Below are 18,476 nucleotides of genomic sequence, written 5' to 3' on the forward strand. Positions count from 1 at the left end.
CAACACACCGCAAGACATTAATGGGGCTGATACAATACTTAGTTTTCAAGAGTTGATAACTCAATACGATATTGATAAAAACATTCTCTTTTCTTTTATTTAAAAATAAGACCAGCCTGTAAACCCAGCCTGTGGTGATCGAAATTGTTACGGATGTAACAGGAGTTCAGTTTCCTATGGACCCTGCTGTAGACCTATTAAATGATGACTCATCTTTCCCTTGCGGAGAAAGATTGTAAAGTTTGGCTTGCAGGCTGTGTACATCTGTATCTATATAACATGTTTCCTGATGTGTCTTTGTCTATGGAAATAAAAAAAAAATTAAAAGAGAAAAACAAAAAAAAAAAGAATTACACATTGTAATACCCTGGAGCTACTAATGAGGGACCCACGCCTCTCTAATTATCCTAACCAATGTCAGGCTGTACTCTCCTAATCATATCACATAGGACTGATGAAGATCAGGTGGCTTGTGGTAACTCTTTCCAAACTCAATAAAAGCATTCTTGGGAGTACAGAGGGTTCAGCTCAAAAACATCTATACGAAATCGAGTCATTCAGTAGTTACTGATTACAGCTGGTTCTGAGGAAACCTGGTGGATAATTTGAATAAGATTTAGATTAGAATTAGAATTAGACATTAGGTTTGGACATTAGACATTAGATTTAAATCTTAAATTAAATCTATAGAATTGTTTTTATTTTTGACACGGACCATTGACAATTAATCAATAAAGTGAAGCATTGTTAAGAGTCTATGGAACTAAGTAAGATTTGAGAAAGATTCAAGTTTACACATCTCACTCTCACTGTGTCACTGTGCCACTTGTGCAGTATTACTCAGTCAGGTCATCTGCTTGATAGAGCAGTGCTCCCCTGTCCACTCTGGGAAGCACTGGCACTTGAAAGGTAGTAACTGAGCCTGGGTTGCCTTGTCCTGAGAGGGCCCTGGCTTCCTCTGGGCCCTGAAGGCTGGTCCTTGGGTGTGGATCCCCGCATGCTGACTCCTGGGGATTATGCTCCAAGCAGATGGGTCCAGGTGGAGGTAGGCCCCAGATGTGGGGTCTTGGCGCTGACAGCGGCCGTTGCTGTTGCAGATGTTCTGGCTGCACACGTAGGCCGCCGTGGTAACGTTCACCACATAGCGGCCAAGCACCTCATCCACGTAGGCTTTCACTGTGTTACATGATGTCTGCCAGAGAAAGAGGAAAGAAAAGGGAGTTGGGTTTGTGTGTGAATGTGTGAGTCTGGGGGGGATACACCACCGACAGTGGAATACTAAATCATTCAATTGTTTTTTCCTGACTACATGGAAAGCCCTCCGGGGTCAATCTACTGGGATCTCATGGGCAGCATGTCCTTAATGTCTGAGAGTCCACTGCGGTAGCAGGGTACAGCAGATTATATGGATGCCATTAGGAAACACACCAAGAAACTGCTTGTGTTGTGACTGTTCAGTGTGCGAAGTGTTTGCTTGTGCAATGAAGGTGTGTGTACCTTTGATGCAGCATAAGTGCCATCTCCCCACAGCACAACTCCAGCAGACCCAAGAGCAGCGCTCTCCCCAATCGTGTGAATCAGATCATCCTGCGTCACGGCAACACCAGCATCATGACAAACACCAGTCAGCATCAGCCAGCAGGGAGCACGGAATATTAAGGAGAATATAATGCAAGTTAGGAAACAAATTCCCCTTTGGTATCACACAAAATCGTGATAGAGTGTGTAAGGTAGGAATATTATTTTATTTTTTTAAACACACATGAGAAACTGGTTGGAGAAATACTTCATGGTCCATTACAAATATATGCAGATAGTTTATATCCATAAGGTCATTGACATGAACACAGTACTGAGGCCTTGAAATAACAGATTTAATATCTAAGAAACAAACTTCGTAAACGCTGAAGAACCTACCGTACTTAAATCAGGTTTTTGCACGTTCAAACAGTTCTTCGATAAATGTGTCAGTTATAGCATGTTTGCCCATGAAAGAAATGAGCCACAAGCTGGTGCTAGTAACTAGTATATTTTCCACGTGCAGATGTACCGTGATGTTGTAAACAATGCAACTAGTAATGGATGACCCCGTCCCCTACCTCCGCAACGATGTTTTGCCATCTTTTTTTACTTACAGATGATTACAATTAGTGACTAGTTTACAACATTGTTTACAACAACACATGACATCTGCATGTGGAAAAGATGGCAAAACCTTGTTGCGGGGGGAGGGGGCGGGGTCATCTGTAAGTGAAAAAAGATGGCAAAATATCTTTGCGGGAGCATCAGTAAGTGAAAAAAGATGGCAAAATATCTTCGTGGGGGGAGGGGGCGGGGTCATCTGTTTGCTATACACTACAAAGTGCCCTCTTTTTTCTCAGCCTTAAATATGGTCACCCTACACTACTTGTCAAGTACTTCCTTACACAAAGATAAGCTCATAAAATCAGATAGAGTAGCAAGAAACAGGAAGATCAAACATGATGGCAACCTTCACCCAAAGGCTCCAAAACCTTATTGCTGGAGGTGTTTACAATATGTCTGATTTGTTGCCAATCATGACATTCATAAAATGTCTATGGACCAAGTTGACGGTGATATGTTATTAAAGAATATCTTCAGTTTATATCAATGCTATAATCTTATGCTTACCTCAGAGAGGAAGTCCAGAGAGTAGGTATAGGCAATGCGTGCATAGGGCACCACAGGTGGGGGGATGGGGGTGACCTTCTCCCTCACCCTCATGGCCTCCAGAATCCTGTGCCTGGAGTAGAGCTGCACCTCTCTGTCCCGACCCCTCAGCCCGAGCTCTAGGTAGATGTCTGGGTAGAGCGCTGTGCTGGCGTTCCACAGCCAGAACAGGCCATCGTTACGGTTCACCTCCAGCGGGGGGCACTCCCCCGTGTAGTTAGTAGTCAGGTTCTTGTACTGGTAGTTGTAGCAGCAGGGGAAACCATAGAAACCCCACAGCCCACCGGGCCGCTCTAGGGTCGCCATCTTCAAAGTCTCTTCCATGAAGGCCCGCGCAGCGCTCTCAAACTGGGTCCGTGCCTCCTGCTCCACCTGCTCGGGGTCCCAGTCCGGGTGGCGCTCCTTAACCAGTGCCCGGGAGGCCTCCCAGTAGATGCGCTTGCTCTCCCAGTTGCGATCCCACACGGGCCGCCAGCGCTCCCAGTCGATGATGGCCAGCCCTTGGAAGAGCCGCTCATGCAAGTAGTTGCGCAGGTCAGTGTCAGTCTGCCACAGGTGGTCCTTCAGGCTGGAGTTCTGTGGGATGCCTCCGTATATGGCCTCTCCTTGGGGTGTAATGTGTGGGTACAAGCCCAAGTGCTTCTCATAAAAGATGGTGATGTTGTCTCCCATGAAGACCTGGTGATGGTTGGCCACAATGTCAAAAACACTTAGGTCCAGGTCCACACCAAAGTGACTACCACAGAAGGCTGTCGGCGCGTTCCACACGGTCAGGAAGGGTAGCTTGTTGAGAGGAGGGAGTGTGCGTCGTACACCGCCTGGGCGAGTGGCTGCTGGGGAGGCAGAGAGGGGACCCAGCAACCAGGCCACACAGAGTAGGCACACCATACCTGCAGGCAGGGGGGGGGGGGGGTTAATCACCCAATTATGTAGATGGCACTGCACTCAAAGCTGCTCTAAAAAGAAATAAATAATACCATGGGTGTTCTATGGGCAAAGCCAATCTAAATGGAAATGAAGGGGGACGCCCAGTCTAATTTCAAAAAGTTAATTTCATGATGAGAGGCAATTTTTAGAACAAAGGGCGCCATTGCCTGAACAGCTCATTATGCTTAATAATCTGTGTGTGTGTATGTGTGTGTCTGTATGGGTGGGCAGGTGTAAGAATATCTGTCACAACTGGAATATAAAAGAGGAACCTCTTCCCTATTATGACCGTCACTAACAACGGTGTTGCGAAAATGAACATCAAGACGAACAGTGAAAGGGGAACAGACTCCCCGTAATGCACACTTAAAATGTAGATGTTCTTTCATTCTCACGTCTGCTGACATAATGACTGAAGAAAACCTTTTCACTCAAATAGGCTTAACCAGTTTTTCCTGCATGTTGGTTGGAACATGACATGAATGCTAGCTACTATAGTTGACAAAGTTTTGGGCAGCGCTGACATACCAAAACTCCAAGAAATGGAATGCCGGTCACCACTGTGTTAATATTGGCAAAATAATTAAAATCCGCACTCACCCATAACACTTCTCATCGTTAAGTTTGAAGCTTGAGGAATGTCGATTCGTCGGAGATTCCGACAGATTTAGGGCAGCTGCAGAAGCAGCTCGTGATTAGAAAGAGGAAGGTATCAACACAGAGCACAGTGTAGCCTACACACAGCAGCACCAATCCGCAGGAGAAAGGCGGAGTTCCTTGGGGCAGGGTTCATGACAAGCAAGGAACAGTATGGAACCAGTTACAGAAAGTTTCCGATTGATTGATTTAATTTGTTTTGTTACTGTAAAGTCCAGCCTCTCTCTGACCCCTAAGAGAGAAGGAGAGAAGAAAACAAGAACGGATTTAGTGATGTTTCGCAACCTTGAATGAGACCAGCAGTCAAATCGTTTACATGTAAGAGGTATTTTGAAATTAGGTGATATTTGCCGATGTGTCAACCCATTCCACTTCTAAAACGCTCTGTGCATTATGCAATGCATATTACATTAAGCAGAATATAACTGTTGCGAAGCGCACTCCTACTGAAGTCAGATAATATTTCATTTCCAGATGATGGCGCTATCTTCTGAGCCATTGCCACACTGTCAACGCACGCTACTGACTAAATTGTAAACATTGAATAGTTCTTGACATCTCTTTGTATCGTGATAATGTAATTTGTCATGCGTGTCTGTCCCATGTGAAATCCCACATGCACATTTGGATGAAATGCTTTAGAACAGGGGTCTTCAACGTTTTTCAGGCCAGGGACCCCCAAACTGATGGCGAGATGAGCAGGGACCCCCTACTATATAAATTGCATAAAATGTAGTTAATAATATACTGGGCCTAGTGCCATGGCTACCCTGTTATTGTGCATTCAATACTAAGCTATTCAAATAATACAAAGGCTAATATATTCATTAACATTTAAACATTTTAACATTGAATTTAACCTAAACATTTTGAACAATGAATTTTAGTGAGATGTATCTTCTTTTCAATAACTCCTGACTGACACGATCCAACGAATGACGGAGGAGGAGTCTGGCACATGGGGTTGTGTTGACAACAGAGACGTTATAGTGAGATTGACAGGTCAACAAACCAATCACACCGCTAGCAAGTTGCGAACCTTATAGGTAGTAGCATGCTTACATTAGATAGGGGGCTCATACACCTCACAAATCCTCTCAGACTTATTTTTCAATTACAATTAAGGTTTTCTAACCTTATACAGTGTCTATTTCTCTGTATTTTTTTTTAATCTAAGCAAAAAGTGAACCGGTGCCCAGTTTGAGAAAGCTCCTGTGGGTAGATGAATGTGTGCATTGGACTGAAAGATAACGTCTTCTCGATCAATTTACGTTCGCTACAATATGTTGGATTTATGTTAATTTAAATGGAATAACTACAATTCTGATTCGGAAGACATTTAAATTTGTGGAAAAAAAATTGGTTGAATTTTTTTTTTTTTAGAAATAGGAAAAAAAAATCTTATCAACCAAGTATTTTGCGACCCCCCCTGCAGTACCTCCGCGGACCCCTGTTGAAGACCTCTGCTTTAGAAGAATGTAATACAAGGATAGAGTGAAAAGCACACTAACAGACACACACACACACACACAAATCTTCTTACCATTACCATGTTCATTTTGTCCCAGTACGATGGGATTTTTGCTGAAGATTATAACATAAACTGAAACCATGAGTAGCAAATATATAATATTTCTCTTTACAGTTGTGCAACAAATGATGATACCGTATTTCATTTTCATTTCAAAGGTATACATTATATGGGGTCCATGTGCCATAATGTCCAATCACATTTCAGACTGTAAAAATGGGGATAGCTTCATAGTTGTGAGGCCTAATGTCACAGAAATGCAGAAGTTAGAATATTGCAGCTCACCACTTCTGAGTAATCAGAGTTGTGAATGATGTTATCTGCATGACCCACAGAACCAAAGGACAGAAAGAACGAGAGCGAGACAGAGAGAGAGAGAGTAATAGAATTAGCAAAGTAAGCCTGTCTAAAGCCTACTTTTGCACAAAAGGAAATCCATTTCCTGAATATTAAAGACGGCCAGAGGAAGTGAGCTGGCAGACAGTCTCCCAAGGGCATGACTGATCACTACTCAGTGGGTCCTTCATGTGGTTCTCTAGGCGCACTTCCCCTCATGGCATCAGGGGGGCGTATGAGCAGATTCATCATCACATGCTCTGCGTTTTTAACTGTTGATTTTAGCTCTGTGGAGACACTTACCCAAGAGTTCAGCAGAGCTTTGCTGACAGTGTGAGCGAATGCCACTGATGAAATAAGATGCCATGGAATAAAGAGCTACCACAGTTGAAGGTCCAGGTCCAACATCAACAAAGAACAGGTCATCCGGTAGCAGCCAAAACTGCTCACATTCATATTTCGGTGGAAGTGATCTAAGCATTACACATCCTGCCTGCTCAAAGTGACTTGGTCTCTGCTCAAACATGGTCTACAGCCAAGTCAGATACATTGGTAATACACTCTTTCCATTCAACACAAAACAGCATGACAAAGAACATCCACAACAAGGGGGATAAAAGATTAAGAGCACATCAACAATTTAGATTTATTGACATGTTCCAGCTATCAAACATGCAATTTAAAAATATTAAAATATTTTTTTTTCCAGTGTACATCTGAGTGTACCAAAACAGTACAAGTTCCAACAAACCTAACAATGCCCTGATTAAAATATTAAATATTTAACAGCGACCATCACTGTTTATTCCCTCTCCTTATTAGCGCACAAACAACTCATAAAAGGCAAACATATATACAGTGCTTTCTGAAAATGAAAAACTTAATGGGGCAAACTGATGAACCCCAGATCATTACAGCCAATGCACAATATCTGGCACACAAACAAGAAAAAATATTGTCCTCAAAATTTAGGATCATGAGAAAATTATACACAGAACAGCAGGAAGAGGGTAAACTGTCCTTTTCCAGCAAAAACAAACACACAACCATAAACAACCTCAATTTTTAGAGTTCATGCGACTTCCCTTCCAGCAATAAGAAGCTCATGAGTGATACTGTTGGAGTGTATGACACTGTGCATCACATATGCAGCATGAGAGGGAATGTGCATGCATGTGTTTCTGTTCAATTTATCTGAAGGGTTTTGTTTTCAGCACTGAAGACAATGAGTAAAAAAAATGACATTTGTGTACTAATATAATTTGCTATATGATTCAGTAGGAAATACTGCAGTTGAGTTACTGTTTGAGCAGCTGCTGATAAGATCACATTCCAAGATGCTGTTAAGGCAAACTATAGCATTGCAGCCTTCTTTACCAGCTGTGACTGTAACCTGACTATTTGCCCACAGGAGTTGCAGGGATAATTACTATTTTGTAGCTAGCAGTCCATTACTTTGGTAGTCCAGCACTATGGTAACATAGCGTCAACACCATGAACTCTTCCACAGAGATGAAAATGTACTCCATCTTAGATCATCTTATCTCCACTTGACCATAATTCACATTTGCAAACCCTCAGTCCAGACATAGACATTAAAGGTAAAATCTGAAATGGGGGGTTTCACAAAAAAAAAGCAAAAGCTTCTTCTTATACCATTATTTGCAAAACTAAAAAAAAGGGGTTGTGATGTTTTTAATTAATCTTTTAACCCTCTGTTAAGTAAGCCATGCCTCCATAGATGATTCCCTTCTCCAAATGCTATGTACAGCACATATGAGAGGGGGAGTCTCTTAAGCTCAGGTATTTCAGGTATCTACGCACAGATGCCACTTGCAAGTCCATCACTGTCCCTGCCTTAAACATAAGTACTGTGTTTGCTCAGGCATTCCACTGGAGCTCCCCTGTCCTATGCTAATCGTCCACAGGCAGTTCTGACTCAGCGAACGGTCGCTGTGTGTGCTTGACAAATGTGTGTTTAGTGAGCAGAGTGAGTTATTACCTCAGGAACAGATCCTGCAGCGAGAGGTGCTTTGAAAAGATTTTTCATGAAAACTTTTCATTGTTTTGTGTGTCTATTGGTATGTTTTGTATGTGTTTACTGTACAAGTGTAAGTGCTGGTTTGGGGAGTGTAAGAATCCACAATTAGGTATCCTGGAAAGTTTATAAGAATGAATGTATGCAATGTATGTATGGGTGCATATACATTAGTGTGTGTATGTGTATGTGTGTGTGTGTGTTTGCCTATGTGCATGCTTGTGTGTGTTGCGAATGTCTCTGGTATGGTTCAGCTGTTCAGTGTAGCAGTGGGACCATCAACATCACTGGCACCAGCAGCAGGACCAAACGCTGTACCCCCTGCTCCCACACAGCAGGCACGGCACCCCCCCTCTGCTGCTGGGGGTCTTGGACTGCACAGCCCTCGCCCTGGTACCCGCTGTAGCACTGGCACCTGAAGTCCTCGTCCCATCTCCTCCTCTCCTCCTCTGCGCCCTGCTCTCCTCCTATCCTGAGCACACGCAGCCGGCCACCCTGCTCCTGGATGCTGTGGGTCAGTGGGCTGAGATGCAGGTAGGTGTCCGTGTCTGCGTTCCTGCGCAGGCAGCGGCCACGCCAGCCACACAACGCCCTGCTGCACTGTTCTGCTGCCGTGGAAACATTCAGCAGGTAGCGGCCCAGAGGCCCACTTAAGTACTCACTCAGGCTGACACAGCTGTCCTAAAAACAGAAAAGAATGACAAATGTTTTTATTTATGTATATGTATGTATTTGTATTTCTTAGTTACGGTTACATGCTAGTTTTAAAGTTTTGGGTCGTTTTTGGCAGTTTTTTCCATAAATAATACAGCTTACTAAATGGACACACAGAGACTAAAACTGAGAGAGATGAGGGGGACAGGATATTGAAGACACACAGAAGGAAGAGGAGCGAGAAAGAGGTCAACTGATATGTTTTCCATTCATGCAAGCTCTTATCAGAGGGGAACAGTGGGGGCCAACAACCGTTTTCCGCCCCAAATCAACCCATGTTGCTTGGTCAACAGAGTGGGCCAGAATTTTGGTGTTGAATAGAAAAGCCTGAATGTTACTCATTCCTTGTGTCAAAGGGGTTTTGTTCATTTTGTCTGCTGTGTTTTTCCTGCTTTTGTGCCTCTAATGCAATGTTATTATATTGATCCGTGCAATGTTGACAGATAGTTATGTATTTCACAATTTTTTATCTGATGTTTTTCCCAGATTCCCAAGATGGTAACAGACGTAAATGAATAGATTGTGAATGTCTGACTGATAGCTGTGGGCTCTGCATTATGCAGAGTCTCTGGTGCAAACACAATGTGAAGGAGAGAGATTCCCTAGTAATGTCATACATATTCATTATCACATGAATTTCCATTTATTTTCGTCTTTCATCATTTTTATGTATGATGGCAGACCAATGTCATCTGTTAGTCCGTTATGTGTATGTGTGTGTGTGTGTGTGTGTGTGTGTGTGTGTAGAAATGCATTACAATCACTTACTTTGCTTCCTGCATATGTGGCATCTCCCCACAGTATGATGCCTGCAGTCCCCAGCGCCACACTCTCTCCAATGGTAGAGACCAGGTCACTCTGCAGAGATCAACCGTTCCAGTTACACAAATGTACAATGATGAACAAGCTCACACACACACACACACACACACACACACACACACACACACACACACACACACACACACACACACACACACACACACACACACACACGCGCACACACACATATTTTTGGATGTGTGAAAGATCTGGTCGGTGGATGCCAGCTTTATAGCTCACGTCCAACAGTCTATGATGGAGCATATGAGGAAGTTTCACCCTGATCCAGGGTGAACATACAAATGCATACACACACCTTTAGGCAAGAAGACACACACAACTATGTACAGTCTCATTCACACATACCCAGGCACAAACGCATAAATACATGCACACCGAGAGGGAGTTTGGAGCAGGAAGGACCTGCTGCTAAAGATAAGGGGTGAAGGTTGAGGTTAAAGAGCATGGGACTGAGGAAAGACACACACAGAGACACAATCGCACAAAAAGGCAGGTCAAAGACTGACAGGAATTTGCATTCCTTAACCAGATTCAGTCATTTGGATTTAATTGGTCTGTGCTTGTGGGGGTGAATTCATTGGGCAAGAAGAAATGGTAACCAAATGTTCATATTTCATGCCTCTTTGTGCTGCAGTGTCATTTTAGGACAGGTTTTCAAGGAATTTGGAACCATTGGTTGTAATTTTGCTTCCAGACTGTTAAAAAGGAACATTCCATATGTTTCCCTTCCCACTCTCAACCATCCATCTTGTTATCTGTGGACATCTGACTTTTGTTTTCCATGCACCAATAAAGAATCAGGTGGGTGGGATTGTCTACTGGGGGTATTCCACTATTGTTCTACTAGAGCCCAACTGGCCATCTGTAGTGTGATTAACGGTTCATTACTTTGGAAATCATTATCTTTCCATTCCTATGGTGGAGAGAAATAGACATCCCTTTTTAAATCTCCTGAGAAGTGGACCTCAAAATTCTGAAGATTTGTAATGGGTTTACCATTGAAACCACCAAACCAAACCAAACCCTAATCCTGTGTAAACCACAGTTGTCAAAAGCCCCTAATAAGCTCAGAAGAGACCCCTTTTCCTGTTTAACTTCTCCTCTAATACTTCCTCTGAGCTCACTACCCTCATTCAACTTGTCTGTAAGCGACTTAACTTCCAAGGTAAATTGTTTCCCAGAGGACCTTCCTGGGTGACCCTCCACCCTAGACTTCCCAGCGCCCTCTTACCTGTGCGAGTAGCTCTAGATCAGTGGCATAGGTGGGCCTGGCATACACAAACACTGGGCGCGCGGGGCCCTCCCCCTCCCCACCCTGGGCCAATCGGAGGGCTTCTCGAACTCGGTTTCTGACGAAGAGGCGTGCCAAAGGTGAGGAGCGCAGTTTCGAACCCATGTAGGCAGAAGGGAAGAGTGCAGTGCTCTCTGCCCACAGCCAACGGAGCTGCTCATTGCGTGCCACCTCCACATCTGGACAGCGGCCCGTGTAGTTCTCCAGACTGTTCTGGTAGTCGTGGTTATAGCAGTCGGGGAAGAGGTAGAAGCCCCACAGCTGACCAGGACGAAGACTCTTGACCAGTCGAAGGGTTTCCAGCATGAACTGGCGTGCTGACATCTCAAACTCCTGCTGGGCCACTTTGTTGACGCTAGATCCAGACCATGTGGGGTTCTTCTGCAACACCATCGCACGGGACTGATTCCGGTACACATTCTTGGTTTGCCAATTCCGGATCCAGAGAGGGCGCCACTCCTCCCAGTCAATGACAGCCAGTCCCTTGGCAGCTGGATTACGGATGTAGTATTCGACAGCATCAGGAAGCTTCTCACGGTGCTGGGTGAGGCTGGCCTTCTGAGGAAGGCCTCCATTCACCAGATGGCCGCCAGAGTCTATGTAAGGGTACAAGCCCAGTCTGTCCTTATAGAAGATGGTCAGGTTCTGGCGAGTGAAGCCTTCGTTGGGCGATGCCACAATCTGGAACTGGTCAAGCTTGAAATCCACACCATGACGAGGCTTACAGTCCTCTGTTGGGGCATTCCAAGCCAGAAGTAAAGGCTTGTGAGGATACAGTGGCCATATTGTAGAGTTTAGCACATGGATATCCTTTGATTCTCCCAACATCATTAGCAGAAGCAGTAAGAAAGCTCTCCATATGTTCAGCAGCCTCTGAGCCATGGTCGGTGTTGTCATGTCACTAAATAGAAGGAGTCCTTCGGCTGCTCTGCATGGAAAGTGGAAATAAAAATGACTGACATTGCAGCTCTTTGACTGGACTGTATGATGTACTGAGGGAAAGCATAAGAAATAAAGTGACTATGTTTCCAAAAAACAAAGGTTGAAATGACACTGCCCTTGGGCCCTAAACAGTGAAGTCTTTGAAAAGCCAGATACATTTCAGATGTGTAATTACAGTGTGATGCTTTGCTTCTTCCCTGGCACACGCATTGCCAACATGTTGTGTCATTATTGAGAATTTAGGGTAATGTGAGGCTTTAGAATTTAGACTTATGAGAATACTTATTTACCTAGGAAACATTGTGAAACATACCCATTCATTAAGTATCTTCATTAAGTATAAGATAAGGACATGTTATCGTCGTGGAGAGATACAATTTAGTCTAGCAAATTAATTTATTCTATATCAATATCAGAGCACTGTCAAACGAAAACTTTTCTAACTTCCATTCTTACTTTGTCTCTCAAAAAAAGAAAAAGTATATCACTTACCTTTTTCAGAAAAAATAATAAACATTCCCGAATGAGAATTTACACGCTGCGTTGATCCTCGGAAACTTCTAACTTAGGCAACCAAATCATGTCGACAAAAGTTTGAAGAAAATTCATAAAAGTTGCGCAACATATCTCAAAGGACATCTGAACAATGATAGCCTTTGCTGTGTTTAATGAAATCTGGAGAAGACCACAGCAGAGCAATGAAAGCGGCGTGGGGCTAAAGATAGGCGCAGGAGTGAGCGAGCCGCCGCTTTCGCATGTTCCATTCGTTAGGGAAGGGAGGGAGTGGTCAAATGTCCACACCACAATCACGCAGTTGCCGGTAGCTGAGTTTTATAGCCTGATAAGACCAATTGCACACGCCCGAATCAGTCATATGGCGAGTATTATAGCTTTGTTATTTTGCTCTTAAAATGTTTAGGCATTGTAACTTCCCAAGTGTGCCCCGTTTAGAAGTACGTAAGTCGGTCCTAAAAGTTTACTGGCAAGAGTGCCTGCGGTGTAATTACAGGGTACAGATGGGGAGCTCTGCTTACAATCAGATGCCCAGTCAACAGTAGGGCCCTGCTTCGTCAAACAGTGCATAAATGTTGCTTCAGCAAGAACACACACACAAAAAAATAACTGTTTAAAACTGTTGACAGCCACCTGCAACTTTAAACATTTATTGTATATAGTCCATCATGATACGCCCATATCAGTCAAAAAATATTTCAAAACAACCCAAACAGGGCCAATCTTTATTTCAACTGAAACACAGTAGGAAGTTCCCTTGCCTTTCCGTAAATGCTCACGACTGTTTCTAACAGTTACTGTAGTGGTGAATGTCAGATAAATAAATAAAAAGCTGAGGTGAGGCTATGGATGGCATGTGGCAGCCCACTCCACATGATAAATACCATACGTACCAGTACACACCCGTTTGCCGTCTTCCTGCATTTCTGTTAGGGTGTGCTTATTCACCTGCAGTTCCGAAGGGAGAGAAAGCAAGCACACGCTTCCTTCCTGAAGCCATGTCCTATTCTCCCTGACCCCTGCTCCTTACATCATCATTTCTTCAGCTTAGCCCTGGACAGGAACTTTCAACAATGTGAGAGGAACTGAACACACAAACACACACCCTATCGGGCTCACCCACCTCACACCCTTTCACCCAGCCTACTCTGAAACACCCACACATCCGCTCACTCACACAAAAAAAATCAATTAATTCTGATAAATCAAGCCACCCCTAGTTTTGAAGAAGCCAGTGGTGACGCACATTCCCCTTCGGATGAGGAAGCCCCCCTGCATCTCTAAAATGGACCTTCGCCCCTTCTATCTTTTAAAAAAAAGTTTTACCACACAGATACAGAAGAACAGAACAGAAAAGTAAACAAACGAACAAATTGACCAAAAGTAATGCACTTAACTGAATATTGTCTGGGCAGAGCCAGAAGACATTAGCATGATCTATATTTACAGCTCCACATGATACTTACACATATTTGCTCCTAAGTTTGGGGGTGACAGCCCTTTCTTTCCTGATGACCTGTCCACTATGACCTCCTCCCACCTGGCCCTGTCCTGGTGGCCGATCAGGTCTAAAGTCTGGCACTTTCTGGCACGTGTGTGCACAGTAATCTGGGGTGCCACTGAAACCCTCCCTACCCTCAGAATTACTTTCTTATACAAATCTACCATTCTGTGCAGCATCTGTAGAAAGAGGCTTGACACCTAAACTACTTTGCATACCTCCCCTGAGTGTTCAGCACACATAGAATATTCAAATAAAAATGGGCTATTCACCATCTCAAGGTCAGACATTTGACATATATTGACATTGTAGCCAGCTCTCTCCTTAGCGCACATCCCTTGGTGAAATGAGCGCTTGCAGGGTGGTATCCTGTGGTGGCATGGGAGGGGGACTTCCTGCCTCTAGCCCGGATGGGTGGGACCTGCAATTTCCAGATCCTTGGAGCTTCCGGTATTCGTTCACAGGACCAGCCCAGCAGAGGTGATTGTGCTTTTCTGCCCCCCCCCCACCCTTTTTTTTTTTACTGCTCAGAACTGACCAGTCATTTGATCCTGATGGAATGTGACCTCAGGTTCCAATGGGACTCCGATAATTAGATTTTTTTTGGGTTGTTGTTATGGTGATAAAGCAGAGCAGCCTCAAAGCTCATCCCTCCTGCAGAGATACACAGGATCAGCTGGATTTCAAAGCCAGTTACCATGGATACATGTCAGACAGCTTACCCTTTGACCTCTTGAAATCACTTGTTCACTCTGCAGTTACCAGAAGGAGGATACCAGGCCCCGAAAATACAGAACAGAACAAATAGTTTCAAGGCCAGCCAACCCCCCCTGAGTTTTTCATTTAATGGCCAAGAAACTGAAAGTAACGCCAAGTTAAAGCAAATAAATGTACCACTGCAGATGTAGACCAGGCTCCAAGCACTTTGTATTATTTTCATCCAGGACATTTCTCAGAGTTATTTTCTTTCTTATACCTAAGCTGAAGAAATAACCATTAATGGAATAATGGTGTTTTAGGTCACAGCTGTACAGGGTCTACAACACATATAATACCAATAATACCAACAATAATAATAACAATACTGAAGACCAAAGGAACAAAGTCCATGTGTGCCTTGTAATACCATGTGTACCCCATATTTTAAAGGGACTACAGGGATATTACTGCAACAAAACTACTTCATTCTTGTGGGGTGACAGTCCCTGAACAGACAAAATAAAAAACAATCTTTACATGTTTGTTATGTGGATTGATCACTGTTGTATCACCATGGCAGCGTTACTGTGTATGATATTCAATACAACATAATAATGTTGCAATTATATTGATACGCTTATATACATTATAGCAGTACTTCACTCTTAGGTGAAAACATTGGGGGTACTGTTATTAATGGAATGCACAGCAACATGAATTTGTAGTCCAATAAGTCATTTTATTCAAGTATGTCCAACCCATAGACATGTGCAGTTAAGTCACTTTGCTACACTTATCTATGGAATAATGCCTTTACTTACAACAAGACTACAAGTGCAGGTCTGAGCATAGTTGAAATACTAAAGAACCTCAATTCTGTCATCATCATATTTCAACAAGGACATGCTGCACGTGGCTGACATACAGAGAAATAGGGGGAGCAGACCTTTCCTCAACCCCATCCACACACACTGTCCATTTCAGTATCCAACAGTCACAAACACACACACACACACACACACTTACTTCGGTACATCTTCATAGACCGGAGAACATTAATCTACGGTCTACCTGTAGACCAAATCACATACCATCATCAGATCAGCCCTGCCTGCTTGTGACCTATACATGGTGCTGCATGGAGGTCAGCACGTTTATCAAATCTCCTTGTGTGTAGCTGCTCCTCCCCGCCACAAGAAGGCAGTCTGGTCCTCTCAGAGGAACAGTGGTGTGAGAATGGAGACTTTGTGGAGGTTTGTGAGACTCAGGTCGGACAGGGGGAGAGGATGCTGGATGCTGCACGACACTTTAGAAAGCGCAATCTCCCAGAATGTTCCAGATCTGTGCGAGTTACGCCTCACAGAGGACAACAGGGAAGTCGACGTGGATGCATGGGTGCGCCAACCTCACAATTCCCTACAAAAAGACAACCAGTACCACTTTGAGTTTACATCAATATTGAAACTGCAATCAGAAGCCAGAAATACACTTTTAGAAGCGTCTTATATGACAAAGAAACATGATATACATCCTGCTAACACAGATGGAATTACCTGAGGTATGAGATTTTTCTGAATCCTCTTAAGTTTGGCTTTCTTACGCCCATTCTTCGTCACCAGGGTTTCCTCATAAAACTCATGGGCCAAGTCACCATCCTCGTCATAGTACAGAGAACTACAGAAGAGGCACAGAGCACCAGACATGGAGTACTGAATGAATGATGATTTGAAAGAGACAGAGGTCCAACTTTGTTTGGTCTGCCCAGGTTCTACTCAGCAGAAATGTAATTGTATCATTTCCAAAACACTTATTTTTATGGTTCAAATAAGGGAGCTTGATTTCTTTCAAAGAACTAATAGCAAATCAAAAGCAAGTTTAAATCACCTACGTTGAAAAAGAATACACAGATAATGCATGACTCACCTCCTCCTGGTAAAGACGAATGGAGTGGCATTCTTTAATCCCCGTTGTCGTGCCAAAGACTGGTCAATGACTTCACTAGCGGCGTCGCCTGCAGCCCCTGACCCACCAAAGGGCCACACACCTTTGGCTTTCGATCCACTCCCACCCATCCTCAATGACAATGGGACATGCTTCTGAGAGGTGCGAATGCCCTCGTCAATGGATGTTTTAGCGCAACCTTTTAACAGCTAGGGAACCTGAGGAAGAGAGAGAAATCAAAATGCCAATGCTGAAGTGGTGGCGATGTTTTACAGCATACAAATTACTCTGTTACCTATGGGTCCTTCAAAGTATCATATATGTACCATAATATATGTCATCATAGTAGCCTACTTAACATTGTAATAGTGAAATATTATATATTAGAATTCACTATTACACTGCTTAGTAGGCTACTATGTGAAAGGGACCTTAAACGTTGGATTATCTATCATAAACGTTGGATTTTTTCAAAACAGTAATGAAATTAATCTTCAATAGCAATGGATTGGAGGGCATACCTTATGCATTACATTCCCAGTACGCTAAAGTCAAACGGCTTGAGTGACACATGTGCAGCACCCATACAACGAATTCTGCATGACTATCCAATAGTTAATACCTAATTTAATATGTTCATGCTCATCAAGTTCATTTAACTAATGTCATGAAGTAACTGACTTCCCATCCCTATCTCTAGTTGGACACACCTCCCTAACCAGCCAACGTCATCTTCTGATATCTATGCTATTATCAAGTGCTAACCACGTTAGCTTGATGAACAATTTGCTAACTTTAATCTACATCGTATGTAGAAAAGCAAACTTATTTTCACATTACCGTAATCTTCACAGGAAACAGAATTTCTACGTATATCCTATCAAACGCAACGTGGTTTGAGTAGCGGAGTAACGTTAACCAGTAGTGAACACTATGAGCAACGCCAAGCTAGCTACCTAGCTAACGTTAGCTCTTTAATGTTACTACGTCAGCCACTTAGGATAACTAAGATTTTATGATTGCAGTTAGGTTACATTAGCTTAAAGTCAACCTTTTAATGGAGGCATGGCACCATTCATTTTTCTGCAATTGCATTCCCCCGCGACGGAAAACCCTTTGGTCAACATTAGCTCGCTCGCTTGCTTGCTTGTTACTGGGATCTGAGGGATTAAATGTCAAAAGGCTAACTTAACTATGCTAGCACAAATCGCGTAGAAATTACATACAAACGTATCTCTAAATGCATGAACGAGTCCGAGTATCAGAGTGTCGTAATGAACAGTTACAACAACAAAACCCGCATCAACGAGTAAAAGCTTCTTAGCAGTGTTGGTGGTCCAGTCAGGTCGTCAGTAATACATTAGCTAGCTAGGACAGCACTAGCTTATTTTGCCTGAAAAATCTGGCTATCAAATACAATGAATACGACTATACGACAATGGTTAAAAAAAACCTCCCCTTAAAATACATGATGCACTACAATGAATGCAACCATACGTACTGTATACAAATCATATCCCAGGGCCAAAGCTGTGGACAGGTAGGCTTTTGCGTCACGAAGAGATGCTGAAACCAAACCAAAGAGCTTCCAGTCCGCTAGCTCTCATCAGCTGGGAAGCTCCTGAACTACTTCATGAACGGATGGTATGCACTTCAATTGCGCAGACGACACTACTCTCTGTTCTAAATCGTCTGATTTTTTGCTTACTTCAATAACAGTACCCATCAAAAGAGATACAATTCTGGTTGGCTTGGCAACATAAAACAAATTAGTTTTAAAACAAATTTATTGTTAAGACACCTGTATTTCCCATAATAACCCTACAATACTGAGACATAGACGTTTGTTGCA

At 43.3% G+C, this 18,476-nt stretch overlaps 2 protein-coding genes across 2 annotated transcripts; both read right to left on the reverse strand.

Annotated features, from left to right (window-relative positions):
- Window positions 1–844: 844 nt before the first annotated feature.
- LOC308371235 (uncharacterized protein) lies at window positions 845–12,613 on the reverse strand (the record flags this gene model as incomplete). Its single annotated transcript, XM_080846081.1, has 8 exons — window positions 12,463–12,613; window positions 10,969–11,951; window positions 9,663–9,752; window positions 8,457–8,861; window positions 5,714–5,741; window positions 2,653–3,581; window positions 1,498–1,587; window positions 845–1,192 (listed from the first exon to the last, which is right to left on the reverse strand). Exons 1-8 carry the CDS (start codon window positions 12,485–12,487, stop codon window positions 845–847), a joined length of 2,898 nt encoding a protein of 965 aa, XP_080702207.1. The 5' UTR covers window positions 12,488–12,613.
- A 2,844-nt stretch (window positions 12,614–15,457) lies between these two features.
- Window positions 15,458–18,220, reverse strand: tusc2a (tumor suppressor 2, mitochondrial calcium regulator a). Its single transcript, XM_080846781.1, has 4 exons — window positions 18,126–18,220; window positions 16,607–16,842; window positions 16,237–16,357; window positions 15,458–16,099 (listed from the first exon to the last, which is right to left on the reverse strand). The coding sequence occupies exons 2-4, from the start codon at window positions 16,753–16,755 to the stop codon at window positions 16,034–16,036; spliced, it is 336 nt and encodes a 111-aa protein (XP_080702907.1). The 5' UTR covers window positions 16,756–16,842; window positions 18,126–18,220; the 3' UTR covers window positions 15,458–16,033.
- Between the last annotated feature and the right edge of the window lie 256 nt (window positions 18,221–18,476).

The sequence above is a fragment of the Sprattus sprattus genome (genome assembly GCF_963457725.1).
Source record: "Sprattus sprattus genome assembly, chromosome: 10".
Classification (NCBI taxonomy): domain Eukaryota; kingdom Metazoa; phylum Chordata; class Actinopteri; order Clupeiformes; family Clupeidae; genus Sprattus; species Sprattus sprattus.

Excerpts from the sequence above, each read along its gene's own strand:
- tusc2a (XM_080846781.1), bottom strand. The coding sequence starts at position 16,755 with ATGGGTGGGAGTGGATCGAAAGCCAAAGGTGTGTGGCCCTTTGGTGGG. Across the intron at positions 16,358-16,606 it reads TTCGTCTTTACCAGGAGGAG|TTCTCTGTACTATGACGAGG; the intron begins GTGAGTCATGCA and ends CCTCTTCTGTAG. Across the intron at positions 16,100-16,236 it reads AGAAAAATCTCATACCTCAG|GGAATTGTGAGGTTGGCGCA; the intron begins GTAATTCCATCT and ends GTCTTTTTGTAG.